This window comes from Pholcus phalangioides, unplaced genomic scaffold (assembly GCF_987345545.1).
Source record: "Pholcus phalangioides strain wild (caught in Gottingen) unplaced genomic scaffold, Ppha-v1.0 ptg000001l_1, whole genome shotgun sequence".
Taxonomy (NCBI): domain Eukaryota; kingdom Metazoa; phylum Arthropoda; class Arachnida; order Araneae; family Pholcidae; genus Pholcus; species Pholcus phalangioides.
The window spans coordinates 25,348,024-25,366,188 of NW_028301594.1; the positions used below are offsets into that span (position 1 = coordinate 25,348,024).

Sequence of the window (18,165 nt, forward strand, 5' to 3'; positions counted from 1 at the left end):
GGGAGAACGTTCTAAGCGGGAGCGTTATAAGCTGGATCGACTGACTGATAAGACAGCAATATCCTGAAGGGATAACTGACAATAACAACAATATCCTGAAGAGAACTTGAAAAAAAATATGTTTATGATATAAAATCCCAGTGCCACTATTTCTCTTCTTAAGCATCTCCGAATGCAACAATAACAATGAAATAAAATGAATATAACAGTACAAAAATCCGTTACTTCGATCGATCCAATAAGCACGAGACGACCGCAATCGGTGCGACAAGATAAAAACGTATTTAGTAACGGTCCGCGTCGTAGTATAAAATTCGATCCCCCTGTTATTAGATCTCGTATACTTATACTATACGCAAACGTCTCTTATTGCTTGTCGAGCCGTGTCTAATCTGGTATTTCTACACTTTAAAAAAAAAATGCCGAGATTCTTTACAAGAAGAGAAAAAGAAAATCCAGACATTATAAAAGTTGGCTAATTTTATGACAGAAGCCACGAGACATTGAATATATCCATTTTTCACCCTCGAGAGAAAAAAAAAAACACATGCTATCAAATGTACATCTAGGTTCAGTGGGGGCTTTAGTTATTTGTAATCCGATGGCTTAGTGACGCCAAGATAAGTATCACGGTCAGTAGAAATTAGTAATGTCAGTCTCATAGGGAGAGGTTCTCGGTTTTTTGTACTTCGGTTGTGATTTCTCTTGAGAGTTTTAAACCCAAGCTTTTTCTTAGAAATTCCCCCTTATCTCTTTCGTGACGGTGACAAACAACCACGAGAGATTTTCGGTTCTCTTCCGCTATATTTTTGTGATGTTTTGGACGCTTCTGACATCGGAATGTCTCAAATGATCCTTAGTAGCAGCAACGAGAGTGTAAAGGGAAAAGTAAGAACTTTTTTTTTTCCTTCATTTTATGCATTCATTTATCTAGATTAACGGTTCATATCCTTTGAATAATAAATTAATGGTTATGTCTTCTTTTTTTTTTTTTTTCTTAATCCGGGAGTTCTGTAATCCGGATAAGCTTCCGCATCATTTGCGTGAAATTTCACTCGCGAACATGATCCGTAATTGAACTTGGGTATCGCTATTGAACTTCAACGAAACGCATATTAGCATAGGATTATTAACATAACGATGGGTTTTTTGTCTTCTTTCATATCAAAGCTCCAGGAACTAGCTTAAGAGGGTTGGCACACGCAAAAATTTTCCAAAAAAACGCATTAATCAATCTTTAAATACTACAGAATTTTTTGCTTCTAACTGCGTCCGAGTTTTTGTTCTACCTGCACTAGAAGTATTTTCAAAACATTTTAATATTTACAGCTGTTAAGAGTTATACAGGGTGATTCCATAATCACCCTTCAAACATCTTACTATCGAACCGTTGATCCTAGAGGCATATTTGAAATTAGAAAAAGTATTCAAATGACGTGTAGATTTCAGCTACGCCATTCATGTTGCAGGGGTTTTGCATAGTTATTGAAGTAAAAAAATTAACTTTTTATATGGACACCCTGTCCGCAAAAACTCAATTTCCATGTCTTTCCTGAGGAAAACAAAAAAAAAAAAACTTCCACGTTTCAATATTCACTGATACTTGATATCAAATGGGGAAAATCGGGAAAGAAGTAACAGCTACAACTAACGGACAACGCGGCTTTCTCTTATTTATATTGTTCTTTCCAAACTTTCCTCCAATATTTGAATTTAAATATCTCAGTGCACCTAGAAATGTGGAATTTTCTTTGTTGGCCTCAGGAGAGACACTAATTGGGTTTTTTAACACAGGGTGTTCGTATGAAAAGTTAAAATTTTTATTTTAATAACTTGCAACATGAATGATGTATCCATGTATTCAATGAGTTCACACGTTATACGGATAATATTTCTAATTGGAAGTATGCTTCTAGTGTCGACAGTTTGCCAGTGAAATGCGGCAAGAAGAATTAAGTAATCACCCTGTATATGCTAATGGTTTTCCCATCGAAAATGCTCATTTCTCAAAAAACGATGTATTTTGTCAGATAAGGAAAATTTTTCCAAACACCAACTGTCTTGAAACTTTGTGTGTGTCTCAACACCGAGCCTTTACATGCTCTAAGGAGATTATTTCTTATTAAAATGATTTAAAAAAATTTATGGTATAAAATAAGGGTAAATTTTGGTGATTTTTGAAAAAGTTTCATGTTGTTGAGATTAAAATTCGAAAAAAATAGCCAATCAAAATCCTAAAAGCTGTCGTTGAATTTGGAGACAATACCCACACAATTTGAGGGAAAAAAATTGAGGGACTAAAGTGAATATATAGAAAATTTTTAAATATTTCTTAAAGAGGCAGGAGATTTTTCCCATAGTAAAACATGGGGAAGATAAGATCCTGCGCCAAACTCCTTAAATATTTTGAATACTTTTTTTTCTTATTCAGAGTTCGAATGATGAGTTAGATTATAGACTGTAGCCAATTATATTTTTTTTATAGATGATTTTGGTCGCGAGAGATTACGTCCATTATTTAAGGAAACGGGAACGTAGTCTCCTGGAGAAAACGAACTCTGCCGATTACGCCAGGGTCGACGGAGTATCCATCGCTATACCGACTCTACCACAGCTGCTGTCATCCTTGAAAGATGATTTGCGATGTGCCACCACCATGTGAGTATTCCGAAAGCTATTCAATTTATCTGCCACTCCACTAATTTCGAATTTATAGCAGTACCTTCAAAGGGTCTCATATCTTTCAACACGAACCCAAAAACTTGTCATAGTAGAAATATATCAAGAGAAATTCAGAATTGTTAATTGTAATATTTCATGAAAAAATTAAGAATTTATTTAGGAAATAATTTCATCGTTTTATAGAAATATTTCATTTTCAAGTTTAAAATTATGAAAAATAATTTCAGACTTATCGGGGCAAATTTTATATTTAATAAAAGAAATAACTGAAGGAAGTTATTTGAAAATTCAAAATTTAACGAGAGAAATATAAATTCAGAGTATAAATATACAAATACAAAAGCCAAAACAGACAAAATGTCCAACGAGGTGGTTGAGAAAAGATGCCCATAAAAAATAGAATGTCGAATATGTATCTAAGCTATATGAAAAATACAGCAACCCAATAAAAAACCAATAATTACGATAAAATATGAATATACTGCCCATAAAAAAATTTATGGTTGTCGTATCTAAGTATGGATAGCTTCTCGATAGTGTTCAGTAAATTTGTTGAACCAAGTTTAATAACCGAAAATACCACGGTATGAATTATTGGCCCGCGGGCTTCGTGAAAAGTTCAATTTGGTCCGCAATGTCTGAAAGATTGAAAACCCCTGGTCTACATGAAAAGTTAATTTTTCTAAATTTTTTATGTATACAACCCCTTGTGAAATTTGACATTTAGCGTTACCGTACGTCATTTAAAAACCTTTTGTAATTGAAAGTATTTTTCTATAAGTCAACGGTTGCAGAGATATCCGCTGTGCAAACAATTTGGGACAGCCTGTATAAAACGAACAACGCACACACACACACAATCATCGACCAATTCCGACATGTGTGATACTCATACAAAAACACAGGAAAACCTTCAACGCACAGAACATAGAAGTTCTTATCATCAAATGACTCTAAAAACAAAAAAAACCCACTAGATTCCGAAAAAAAATACCAATACACATAGAAGAAATACATATATTTTCAGAATTATTATATTTTCTTCTTCATTTTCCTGCATCTATTTGCCCAACCTATGCAATTATGTATATTTGTGCGTATCTCATAAGGAGACAGACCCTTCCTTGGAAAAACTTATACACACACACGTATATTTTATACGTAAAAAAAAAAAGTACGAACAAATACTAGAACGCAGAGCCAGTGATGAGCTATAATCTTAACGTCAATGTGCGGAAAGGATCGGCAAGAAAAAAAAATACTCTTCAAGATATGTATAATAACAGTAATAACAATAATGCAAGTGCATCTCTAAGATGTTTGTGTTAGAGAATAGATGTAAGACTTTGATGCTATTCTGTCTGTTGTTATTTTTTTGCTCCGCGTCTCTCGTTTAATATAGACCCCCCCCCCCTTTTTTTTCTTGGAAGAAAACTTACGAAATTGCGTTGGGGTTGAGAATTTTCTATGGAAGGGTAAAAATTTAGCGTGATCAGAGAGATGACTTATGTATACATAAATAAATGTATGCAAGGTCATCCAGTGCCGTCCGGTCAACCATCCAGTCATTATTTGCCCAACAGAAACTCGAGAAGAATATATACAGTACTATATATATATTTTACATTTTATTATTATTATTATTCTGTATCTTTTATTTATTTTTTTGTCTTTCATAAGAGAGGTGAAAGTCTTTAGTCTTAAGGGAAAGAAAGCAAATGTAACGAATGAACCCCCCTATATAACGGTGATTAGACTTAGTACTATGATTTTCCAAAGCAAAAAGTATAGGAATTTGTTTGCTGGTAATTTATTTACCAAAAAAGAATAAAGAGTAAAGTAAATTGCCCCACCCCCCCAAATTGAAGCTATTCAACACGTATTCCCCTCCCCAAACCCCTTTTAGATGGGATGTATTCTTTACAACAAGACTGCTCTACCTTGAGGACAGTTCGTGCCACTTTATCGGTTTGAAACTTGTCGCGGGCCACTTGTCCTGTGGACGTGTACCATGGGCCACTTGGGTGATCTGGAACTGTGCCACGTGTCACTCATGTAATTTGTAAATATGCCACGGCTCCCAGAAGTGATCTGTAAATGTGCCGCGTGTCTCTTGAGTGATGTGGAACTGTACCAAGGATCGCTTAAGCGGATCTGGAATTGTGTCGCGGGTCCCTTGAATGTTGTGGAACTGTATCACTGGTCCCTTAAGTGATCTGTATATGTGCCCCTGGTCACTAGGGTGACTACGAGCCGCTTAGGTGCTCTTGAACTGTGTCGCGGGTTAGTCAGGTGATTTCTAAATATGCCGCGGTGCTAAATATGCCTCAAATGATGTGGAACTGCACCGCGCAAGTCACTTAAGTGCTCTGGAACTGTATCACGGTCTGTAAATGTGCCATGACTCCCTTAAGTGATCTGTAAATGTGCCATAACTCCCTTAAGTGATCTGTAAATGTGCCATAACTCCCTTAAGTGATCTGTAAATGTGCCATAACTCCCTTAAGTGATCTGTAAATGTGCCATAACTCCCTTAAGTGATCTGTAAATGTGCCATAACTCCCTTAAGTGATCTGTAAATGTGCCATAACTCCCTTAAGTGATCTGTAAATGTGCCATAACTCCCTTAAGTGATCTGTAATTTTGCCGCGGGCCACTTATCTCATTTTTCAAAATTAGGTTTGACATCACGGGCAAGATTAGATGACTCCGGAGGCCGTGTTTGGCCTACGGTCCATAGATTGAGCATATATGTTTTAGAACCAAGCCAGCCTTTCTAATACAGGAGATTGCCGCCAACGTTGAAGTCATGGCGTTTTCCGGGTGTATAGCCATGACCAGATTTGGACAGGCGCCATCATACCAAATCACAAAATATTAAATGCTGCAAAAAACTGGATTTTAATACATTCATTTTGTATCTTAAATTTTGACTTGTATATATATTATTGTTATTATTATTATTTTCTACGTCTCTCGTTTAATGCAGACACCCCCCCCCCCTTTTTTTCTCGGAAGACACGAAATCGCTCTGAGATTGAGAAAATTTTTCTTACGGAAAGGTAAAAATTTAGCGGGATCGAGGAATAAAGAGATAACGCGTAAGTGTACATAAATGTATGCAAGGTCATCCAGTGCCGTCCGGTCAAACATCCAGCCAGTATTTGCCCAACAGAAACTCTAGAAGAATATATATATTTTATAATATACTATTATTTTATTATTATTGTAGATCTTTTATTTTTTCTTACATAGAGAGGTGAAAGTGTTTAGTCTTAAGGAAAAGAAAATAAATAAGGAATGAGACAGGAAACCACGCCTGAATTGACCGCACGCAACTCTTCTTATTCTTGAGACAAGAGACTTTTTTTTCAAGACTCTCTCTCTCTCTCTTCACAATATAAGACTGGAGCATTTTTCCATGAATTTTTATTGTTTACTGTTGTTACGGCAGTTTTCTTTTTCCACCTTTAAGTTGCGTGATATCAGTTTGACATTCAGTAAACGTTGCTTTATATTCTGAACACACTTTCATTCATTTCTTCATGCCTTTGCCAACCCTCTTCTGGGAAAAAATATATATAACTTATACGTATATTTATTATTGTTATATGTGTGTATTTTTTTTTTATTATTAGTTTAGTACACAAATGGCCACATATAGAGAGGATGGGTCGGGGTGTTCCACAGGAAATGGTCGTTTAAAGCTCGAAATCATGCAGGACTTGATCTGACTAGTGACCCTGAGACTCTCCGTGTGTGTGTGTGTGTGTCTCAATTTAACGTCTTAAACTGAAGGTGAAGGGCAGGTCAAAATCAAGCGAACAAAAAAAAAGTGTTCAAAATCACGCACGCACGGTTTGTTCTCGGTATGCGTTTTTTTTTTTTTTTATGTCGATGAAAGTGACGCCCATTAATCAAATCAGACTGTCGTTGATGAAGATCTCTTGCTATGATATTATCTCTAGATGGTTAATGTCTGAAAAAACGTCAAATTTGTACGGCTGGGAATAGCGTGAGCACCTCGTAAAAACGTCAGTTTTTGAGACCACCTGAACTTCCAACTCGTTGGAGAGTATGATCGAGTTTCATTTCTCACGGTCAATTACAAGCTAAAAAAAATTGGGGCTCTCAATTAAAGAAAAAAAATATCTTCTTAAAACATTTTTTTTTCTACAAAAAATATTAACCATTTATAACCGTGAGCAATACCCGCTAGAAAATTAATGCCCGAAAATGGCATTGCAATAAGGCACTTAAAGTGAGGCTAAAAGGATGTTTGGTAATCATGGCGGGTCAATTTCACCCACAGACAGTTGATGAGCCTCGGTGGCAGCCGCACACACTCATAGCCCACTAAACAATTATGAATGTCTAGTCGGCTGTGACTCACTCCTGCATCAAAGTAGTTCTCAGCGCGTGGATGGTTCTGGGACACGGTTGACTATTTGCGACTACTATCCCCCAGTGTATCTCAGACATGCTCATTTGGGTTCAGATTCGAAAATCTGGCTGGCCAATCCCCATCCACCGAATATACTTACAAATTTTGTTCAACTGCAATAAATGGCTGTTTCCGCATGAGGTCCCCCCCCCCCCCGGGATATAATGAGGTTTCATCACCTAGTGTGACAGAGAGCCTGGGTATCTTTCAGTTCTTATCACTATCACCTAATATCCTCACATTGAAAATACCGTATTTGTCCACCCTTTCTGTATGTAGACAAGCGTGCCATCCATGACGAAAATCTGAGAGCCAACTGCGCTCTTGAAATGTCGCATACAGGGATGATCCAAGATTCCTCTCTGTACAATCAGAGAGCCTCGATCAAACACATGAAGAGAGATGTGCGGCAATCTATAACGATGCTCAGAATTTGCACGAATATATTATCCAGTATTTTTTAAGAAAGTTGAATGAATAATGCATCTGTCGTAATGTCGTAATATGAATAAATAAAATTTAAATCAAATATGCACATTGAAAAAAATTCTTACATTGTTCGCTATTTAATTTAATTAATCATTGGCATAAAAATCAATTGCCAATTTAAATCAAGAAAAATAGAAAATAATTTTCACATCAAAACAAAAAACGATTTGCCACTCTGAACGTTACCACTCATCCATCTCTTGCTCAAGGTCTCTGTGTGGAAGGATATACTTAAATATTCCACATTTATTGTGACGGCAACCAAACCCACTAAAATAGACGAATATATAGTTTGAAATAGATAAGTTTGATGCAGAGGATTTCAGAAAGGCTTTCGCCGAAGATAAAAAAAGTAAACACAAGCCGTGGATCGGCAATATAAAGCAAAGGAGGAAAGAAGTGCTTAATTATATTAAGATTCATTGAAAGTAGTTGAAGATATTAAAAAATACTTTTGAGCAAAAAGATCTCACGACGGAATAGGTAAGGAAATGCCGACCAGTGATATTGATCCCTGGTCGGCATAATAATCAGGTTTTTAGCAATGTAATACATTGCTAAAAACAGTTTAAATCCTTTGATAGTCGGAATAAAAAAAAAAAAAAACAATGGCAGCTCTCATGACAAATCGAAGACGAGTCTGGAAACCTATCCGCCCAATTTGGCCCTTCAACATTTCGAGAAAGTGGTATTGGTATGGGTATTCAGAACTGATGTTATTCATTTATAATTCGTACATTACATTACACACTCTTTATTATCAATCACATTAAGAGAGTGGGGATTCCTCTTAATTATATTTCTCTTCTAAAATCTACAACAAAAAAAATTCAAAGACAATTTACAGCATTAATACCTGATCATCGAATGTGGTCAATGATGAAATAAGGGTGAAAGTCCATTATAACGATAGCTCACAATCACGAGCAAAATTGTCGTTATAGCGGACTTCCCGTTATAAACGCCTTTTTTGCTCTGTCAGGTTGTAAATATTTGACAATTGATGTTTTATTGGCATTAAAACATCTTAAAGATCATTTCGATCCAATATATGTTATTATCGGATGAACAGAACTCCAATCGTGAAATCGATTTTTTGTTCTCATCGCAGTTTATTCTCTTGAACATTTTCTCTTATATTTTCATATAATATCGTATTATCAAAGCAATTTAACCGACCAATCGAACAACAAAAATTCTCAATTATTATATCACTGTTCACTTCTATGGCTGTGTGGAATCGTAAACATTTTTCTGCTAATAGGAATTTTTTTTGACAAAATTTGTCCAAACGTTCGGAAACGACTTTAAACTGTAAAGTCCGGTCAAATAAACCCTGGCAGTGTTGATCATAGTCACTTAGTCACTAGGAGAGACAAAATTCGAATAAAATCATTACATATCCCGTGCGTATAGTAAGAAATCTTAAAAATAGGAAGATGGAGGGTGAAACATGTGAATTTTCCGTGTCCATTCCTTGTAAGAATTACCTCAGAGTAATGTTTACGATAAGCGTGTGCAATGTGATGAGTGTGGATCCATCCTTCATTCTTCCATCCATCATTCCATCATTCTTTTAATTCTTCAAGAACAAGAACGAAAAATTTTTCGAAGAAAACGTTTTAGAGAATTCATATTACGTTATAGTGAATCCTTTCTGATTTTCAACCCGCTGTAAACAAATATATATTTTTGTATTTTTAACATTAGCTCTTTGACAATCACTCGTTCTAGCGAAATTCTCGTTTTAAGCCGTACTCTTTTGTAACAGACTTTTACTGTACAAGAAAAGCTATGGTTCTTCTCGGAGAAAATACAAAGTCCATTCTTATAGAAAAGAAAGAGTGAGGACAAGAGAGATTGTGCTCATAGACAACGGAATCACGGACTTGATTGACACAAATCAAGGTAGTAGGTAAGACAAAAAAAAATAAAAGTCTGGAAAGATGGCTAGAAGGAGACAACGGACACGAGAGATGCCATCACTGAGACGTACAGGTTCATACTTGGACAGCGACAGGTTTTCCGCTCAGTAGAGCGCAAATTCTGCTTTCGATCTTTATAATAACTAGATCAAGGAAATGCACAAGAAGCGCAGGATAAAATAGTAATATGCCATTGGCATATAACGAAGAGGGGAAAAAAATACGTTTTGTTTTTATTTTATTTTTTTCCTACTAGCCTGAAAAACCGGAGACAAACTTTAAAGAACAAAAGGATCTGCATCTGGAAAGTTTCATCCTCGTGAGTCATTCGTTAAGCCGGACGGACATTCGGTGACCACCGTCCGTGTCGTATTTCTTTTTAATGCACTCTCTTCAGAAATCATCTTTTGAACGTGTCGTCTTTCCCCCCCCCCTTCTAATACGCTTTGTATGGATAATAAAATACGGTGCGTTCAATTTGAAATTATACACCGCACTCCGTTCATTAATGAATACCTAACCGTTTTCTTCGTCTTTTTATAAAGGTAAACCGGTGGCTATATGTCCAAATTGCTTGGCGTGGTAAGATGAAGCGCGGTTTTATCTTAGTGCAAAGGGTGTTCACACTATAGGGGAATGAGTGTGGGGCCACTTCATCGCTTTGAAAACGTGTAGTGGGCCACTTTGTTAAGTGATCTGGAACAGCGCCGCTGGTTACTCAAGTGATCTGTAAATGCCTGGCGGTCACTCAAGTGGTATGTAAATAAATATGTCGCGGGGGTAACTAAAATGATCTGGGGAATATGCCGCAGGTTATTAAAGTGATCTGAGAAGGTGTCGCGGGTCACTAAAGTGGCCTGGAACTATGCATTGGGCCGCTCAAGTTGTCTGGAACTGTGCAGTAGGCACTTAACAGCTCTGAAACTGTGCCGCGAATCACTTAAGCAATCTGTAAATGCATTGCGGTTCATTCAAGTGATCTGTAAATATGCTGCCGTTCATTAAAGTCATATGTAAATGTGTTACGGTCGCTTGAGTGATCTGTGAATATACTGCGGGTCATTTAAGTAATCTGTAAATGCATCCCGAGTCACTTGCCATATCTGGAACTGTGCCGCAAATTATTCAAGTGGCCTGTAAATAGGTCGCGGGTTATTAAAATGATCTGGGAATATGCCACGTGCCACTTAAGTAATCTGTTAATGTGCCACGGGTCACTTAAGTTATCTCGAACTGTGCAGAGGGCCACTTAAATGCTCTGAAACTATGCCGCAGGTCACTCAAATGATCTGTAAATATGTCGTGGGTCACTAAAATGATCTGGGAATGTGCCGTGGGTTACTTGAGTGATATATATATAGTGGTCTCTTAAGTGCTCTGGAAGGTTATCTGCCAATAAGCTGCGGATCACTCAAAGATCTGGGAAGGCACGGCGAACCACTCAAAGATCCGTGAATGTGCCGCGGACCACTTGAGGGTGTGAAAGTGCACTGTGGCTCACTTGAGTGATCCGTAAATGTGCCGAGAGCCGCTTGGGTGATTTGTAAATCTGCGGCGGATCTCCTAAATGATCTGGGAACGTGCTTGCTGCTTAGTTAACTTTTACAAAATTACGTTCGAGATCACGGGCCACATTAGATGACTCTGAGGACCACATTTCGCCCGTAGGCCACGGGTTAAATATGTATGTCTTAGTGGATATGTCTGTAGTCGAAATCTCGGAACATGGAGCTCCGAAAATCCGTCTCTTTCTTGGAGTCACGGCTCTGTGAATATAGTTTAGGTCTTGACGGATATCGCAAGATTCCCTGGCAGTAAGTGGGTTTGTATGACCCATATCGGAAGCCTTAGCGAATCAAGTTCAAAAACCCTTGGTTGTAGGTAGATTCGTACGACAATTCTCGGAAGCCCCTTTAAATCAGAAGGGGGGGAGGCAATCTCTTACCTACCCCTGGCTGTTAGTGAACTTGAACAACGCATCTCGGAAGCCCCTGCGACCTAAGTCCGACCGAAGTCTTTGTCGTGACGCATAGGTTAAGAACCCCTGAAACAGACAGTAATCGTAACTCAACGACACAAACCATTTAACTTCAACTCTACTGGCAGAAATAATGCTATAACCAGTGACACAAAATGCTTTTTTCTCCCGCCCATAAATAACTCATGCTCGTAAGTGTAAAAAAAATCATGCTCATAAACAGATTTCTTGCACGCATCTTTAAGATAATGACCATTCCTATAAATCTGCATTAAAGTGACCAGTTTTAAGCCTTTGTATAAACGTACACTGTTTCTACGCCCACCAAAATCTCTTTTATTGTCGTGGAGGTTCATCGACAATAGTATAAAAAGTTATATATAATTTCATGTTGAATCACACACACACACGCTCACCATGTACATTAGATTATATCTCTTCCCATTTCTCTATATATTTTTTTTAAAAATGCTTTAAATCGAGTCTCTTTTCAATTTTTATGTGTCTTCTCTATACTTTTGGCAGTTTTATGGAAGAGTTCATCGAATGTGGAGGTGTCGAATGTCTCCTAGACGTCTTGCGACTGAATTTATCTCTGCAGAGCCAAGTGACATCATCGCCGACAAAAGCCAAGCAACAACAGATGTCCATGAGGAAAAACTTGGTGAGACATCTCTACCATCTTTCTTGATAAAAAAATTTGCGCAGGCATAATTTGAACATTATGTACATACATATGGGCTTTCTTCCTTTCCCCCCCCCCCATCTACTGAATCAACATCGTCTCGGTGATTCAGAACCGACTATGCCGCAGCCTGACGGCAAATAAATTCCCGGATCAACTTCCTGCTAACCCTTTGACTACTAGCGGGACATTCGAATTCTGGGGGAAAAAAAGGCCATAATATAAAATATAACATAAACAAAAATATATTTATATCTGAGTTTCAGGATAAGCCAGAGTATACGGAAGAATGTTATGATAATGGAACACATACCCGAAGAGTACCTATTCAGCCTTCGGGAGAGCGCGGGCCTCTTCATTGATTTGAAAATGTATCGCGGGACACCTAATTAAGTGATCTGGAACAGCACCACAGGTTACTTGAGTGATTTGTAAATGTGTCGAAAGTCACTCTAGTTACCTGGGAATATGCCACGGTGATCTCTCGATATACTCTACTGTGCCATGAGTCACAATGTAAATGAGTCACGGATCGCTTAAGTGCTCTAGAACTGCGGCGTGGGTCACTCAAGTAATCTGTAAATATGCCGCGAGTTACTCAAGTTATATGGGAATGTGCTGCGGTGGTTTCTAAATATGCCGCCGCAGGTTACTCAAGTTATTTGGGAATGTGTTACGGTGCTCTATGCCACAGCAACACCTTCTATAACAGAAAGCCTCCACGCGAAGCTCGTGACGTCACTGAAGTCGATCATTTCCCCTATAGTCACTGGATATAGTACTGCAAAAACAAGTGAAGATTTCGCATACGTCGACCTGCTTTATCCAATGGATACAATTGACGATTTCAGTGACGTCAAAGCTTCACGCGGAGGCTTTCTGCTATAGAAGCTGTTGACCACTTGAGTGGTCTGGAATTGCGCCATGTGTCACTTAAGTGGTCTGGAATTGTGCTATGTCCCACTCAAGTGATCTGTAAATGTGTGTGAGAAAGTCGCTTAAGTGCTCCGGCACTGTACCGCGGGAAGAAGCCCAAGTTATCTGGAACTGTGCCGCAGGCAACTTGAGTGATGCAAAACTGCAACACGGGTCATTTAAATGATCTAGAAATGTGTCTCGCTGTTAATTTTAACCAAATTAAGTTTGAGATCACGTGCCACGAGAGATGACTCCGAGGACTCACGGGTAGAGCATGTATGACACATTAAAAAAAAAGTCGAAGGACCGTAAATTACATTGAAAATTATGATCTTAATTTTCTCAATGGAATGGGGAAATGAAATTGAAAAAATAAAATAAATAACTGACCCACACACTAGTTACATTTTCAGCCTCATTTAATTCCATTTGAACTCGGTTCAGTCTTTTCCATGACCAACGATTCGGAACAAGGTGATCATTGTTTGGTTTTGATCTTATTCAAATAAAAAAATAAATAAACAAACGCCGTGTGTAGTTTCTCTGGAAGAAAGAAAACAAACAAACCTAAGTTCAAACAACTTGAAACAAAGCGTAATCCACGCATTCGTAATATGATGTAATACGATTAAGGAAGGTATGGGGTTCCTCCATCAATTCTTTTCTTGTTGCTTTGAGCCGAACAACAATCATTCGGGTTTTTTTATGGATCGTAAAATGGTAAAGACGTAACAAGTTACAATTTATCCATCGATTTTGGTTAGTCTCTCTCTCTCTCTTTGGGTATGTGTGTGTGTATATGGTATCCTATAAATATTCCGGTTGGATGAGAGATAGAAAGACTAGTTCTCTAAAAGGTCGACTACCCTTTGTATACCAGCAGGTGTTCCCTTCACATATTTATATACGGATCTTTGGATATTTTGGCCGCACTTAAAAGACCCTAAACCCCTCCTCGAATAAGTGAAATTAAACATTTAAGACGGTGAAATAGAAGAGGAATATATAAAAAAAAACCCTCGTATTTATTTATTTTATTATTACATTCTTCTTATTTCGAGAGTTTAAAAGCTTTCTCTGTGTACCCATTGTGTGGGTGATTGTCCTTGTCTAATGACTGCTCGCCCTTCACCACTAGTAAACATCAAATATTTCCGCATTTGTTTTACCCTGAAGGCTTTGAGGTGTGGTTTTGATCATTATTTTTCTCCACTACTTACATGAACTAAAGAAAAAGAAGCAATTATATGGATTTTCATTCACATCTTTTACATTCATGAAATTACATGAGTAGAATTTTTTTTTTTTTTGTTGTTGCGCTAACTTCGGAGGTAACGGATAATCCTTGTTTAACGAGGCAAAAAAGAAAGGTTTTGTTTTTGTATTGAACGTTGCCTCTCTAACTCTGTCTCTCTTATGATGTAATAATTAATTTGTGGTGAGGTTAAATATATGTTATTATTATTTAATTTATTTCTGGCGCATCTTTCCTTCAAGAAAATGCCCTTTCTAATGTTAATGTTGACTGTTGGGGTTAGGGATGAGGTAAATCTCCAATAATTATGTACTTATGCAGGATGGTTCAAAAGATTCTGACTAAAACTTCAAACGTTAGCAATCTAAAATTAACATTTTTGGCATGAATTTACACCCGAAAATATCATATTTAAATGTGGAGTAGAAAATAACAGTCAATAATATCGTTTTAAATAGGCTTTCCTTTCGATTTTTGAGATGCAAAGTAAGGAGAAATAAGATAGTTTATATTCCACTATGGAATCAGCTTTACAAAATATAAGGGCTCGTCATTGCTAAAATAAGAGGCTTTTAAGAATGCGAGATATCTCGTCAATGCCGGTGAGAGGGTTAAAAAATTTTGAACTCGATAATCATTCTTATCCATCAATAGACATTTCATTTATTGAAGGCGACAACATATTCCCCTCTAGGAAAAGGCCAAAAATATAATAAATTTGAAAATCCATCAACAGGATTTCTAGATTGGCTTACACCATAACAATAAAGATCGCATAGGATCCCATATTGTATCCGTAACTATCATCACATCCTCTTATATCACCCTACCCAGTGGGTAATAGTCGAAGTTGAGCTGGAAGAGATTACGGCAACGGGTTAAGTCCAGTGGCAAAGTTCTGGCATCATTTGGTGAGTGATATTGCCCACTTTCGTAAACACTATCCTATACCAAGGTCTTTCCTAAATCCAACTGAGAGCTTATTGGAAAGAAATCGACTCTTTCTTGTTCGAATTTGATCAAACTTGAGGAAATTCCAGCTTAAATATCCAGATGTTGCATGACTCCATAAAAAATCAATGACCCGATGATGTTTTCTGAAATTCGTTCTAAAACTGGAGAGTATATATAAACTCGTATCTTTTTTTTTTGGGGAGGGGGGGGGGGTAAATGCATTCGGCTGAGCTATGCATATTATTATGTTTTCAAAGGAATCGGATAATTTTCATTTTCATAAAAATACCTATAGGCATTTGCATAACTTAGGCCCAAATATTCGTTCTCTTCAAGGAAACCGTTCTTCTAGTCAAGTTATTTTCCCCACAACAGCAGTTTTTATCCCCATCGTATAATGGATACTCATCGGCTGACGTCGTGGTCGAGTATTAATCATACAGTAATTCCAGAATGTTGATTTTCTTTTTCCGACGTCACTCTTCCTCCTCGGAAACTAAATTGATACCTACGCATGGTCATTCCAGAGAAAGTGACGTCAAAATAAAAAATAATAATAAACCATTTCTCTTCTTTTTACGTCAATGGTCCAAATCAAACAGATTGTTACGTTTGCAGGGTTGTCTGTACATCGAAGGAGGAGTGTTTGAGTCCGTCCATTTCCACCACTGTCTTGTATTATAGTGGGTACACAAGCGGATGTATCACTCGGGCAAATGCTTGTCATTACTGGGGGAAGAGTTGGTACCATTTATAAGGATACTTGATGACGTGACAGATGTGATAATGGTCGGTTATCCTCCGAGATACTTTTCGGAAAGTTGTTAACGCAGTTGATCGAGTCTGGATTCAGAAGGAAATAATAACAATAAAAATCGGACGAGACGAACCCTTTCATCTTGAACTCGGTTGATACACGCACGAGTCCTCCATGCAAATTTTCCGCTACATTTCGCGATGTAATGATTCTATTTCCCGCATTTTTTTAGAGGAAAGTGATTTTTGTGGGATTCTGATTACTTATTTAAAGATCCATAATACCTATACCGTTTCAACATCCATCATTTACCGCTGTGAATTCCTAGTTATTTGATTCGAAATTAGTCAGTACGTTTCCGCTCATAGTTCCCATTCAAAAATCCTTTAGGTAAGCTAAAATAAACATTAGTGACAATTTTTATATATATTTCCAATATTTCGCCAGAACTCATCAGGAATACATTATCAGAAGCTGAACCATTGAGTCTAAACGGTTCGGTCTAATGTCAACATCACAATGAAAACCTTTTGTAAGCGCCAGTAACAGGAAAATTCGGACGTACACCCTACATTTTATAGGACTCTGATTTGCATATTTACAGTGATTTGCTTTCCTGTAGTGCCTTCTATCGATAAAAATTTGAACTACATTTTTTTCTGTAACAAAAAAAATCCCTGTTCATGTATGACGAGAGAATAACTTTTTCGCAAAACGAATTCAAATACAGGGTGATTCAGAAAAGATGAGAAAAACGAACAAAAAGATAAGAGGTGATAGTACACACCAATACAAACATTTGCCATCAAAGAATGCGTGGTCTAACATGAAACGCAAACGCACTGGCGTATTTCGAAACGGCCGCTCCTCAAACGTTAAAACGAATGTACGTTCACCGTACATTCGTGCTGCCTCTGTGGTACTTCCATTTGCAGATGAACTGCATGTCTGCTTTATCGGTGTTACTAAAGTGCACCATTATCCCGTACGTTATAACTGTTAGAACGCGGTAGCACGCTGGAATAACTTCACAGGGCTGGCATCCGCGCCTTTTATTTACTGTGACGCAGATTTGCATACGGTTTCTTCTTCTTCCCCAGGTTAAATTTGCATGCTTGTGGTGTTATTTTTCTCCCGATAAATTTCAACAGGAATGCCGTTTTAACGTTTGCTGAGTGGCCGTTTCGAAACGCGCTCGCGCGTTTGCGTTTCATGTTAGACCATGCATTCTTCGATGACAATTGTTTGTATTGGTGTACTATCACCTCTTAAAGTTTTTCCCATCTTTTCTGAATCACCCTGTATACCAATTTCTTCGATTTTTATGAATTTTTAAATCATTTAAAAATTAATGGGACACTTTGTACTTAATTTTTTTTTTCAACCATGAGGAGCTATTTTTTGGCTGTTTTCAAAATTTTGTGCTTACAAAATTTACCTGCATTTGGAGACAAAAATTTCATCTATGTGGCTTTTTTTCGAAGATGATATTACTCTCCGATATTACTACGAAGGTTTCGACAGCTGGTTGATGAAAATATTCTTATGATCATGATTCCTCACTAATATATATGATGTGTTTAAACTATCTGAAACTTTGTGTGAAATCGATTACAATATCAACGACCTTATGAAAATTGAAATCCAAAAGAAATTCCATTCCCCATAAGAGGAATTCGGTCCCATGAACTCAATCATCATATATTTTGCAAATAAATTCGTATAATAATTTTTGATCGATATTTTCCAATTCTATAATAATAATAATAATAATATAAACGAAATGTAAAAAAAAAAAAAGAGTCAATGATTCATTTCGAAGAAAGAAACGGGCAGAGAAAGCGAAAAAAAGAGTGAGAAAGATTGGCATGCCATTCGTAGTGTAGGCAAATACGTATGCAACTCCACATACTCTCTCACTCTCACACCATCTTTAGAACTATCATTATATGCATATGCAAAAATAAGAAAAGAAAAATGGTGAAATGAAGAATTCACCACCACCACCATCATCAAACTGGTTTCTTACTCTCTCCAAGACAGTCATCTTCAAAAATCAACCCTTTCTATATATTCTA

At 37.2% G+C, this 18,165-nt stretch overlaps 1 protein-coding gene across 1 annotated transcript in view; it reads left to right on the plus strand.

Annotated features, from left to right (window-relative positions):
- Positions 1–18,165, plus strand: part of LOC149090179 (uncharacterized) — a 94,272-nt gene that overhangs the window by 59,529 nt on the left and 16,578 nt on the right. The window contains exons 3-4 of the mRNA XM_089232474.1: positions 2,486–2,658; positions 12,044–12,182. Coding sequence (XP_089088600.1) covers positions 2,486–2,658; positions 12,044–12,182 — 312 coding nt within the window. The remainder of the gene's footprint in view (positions 1–2,485; positions 2,659–12,043; positions 12,183–18,165) is intronic.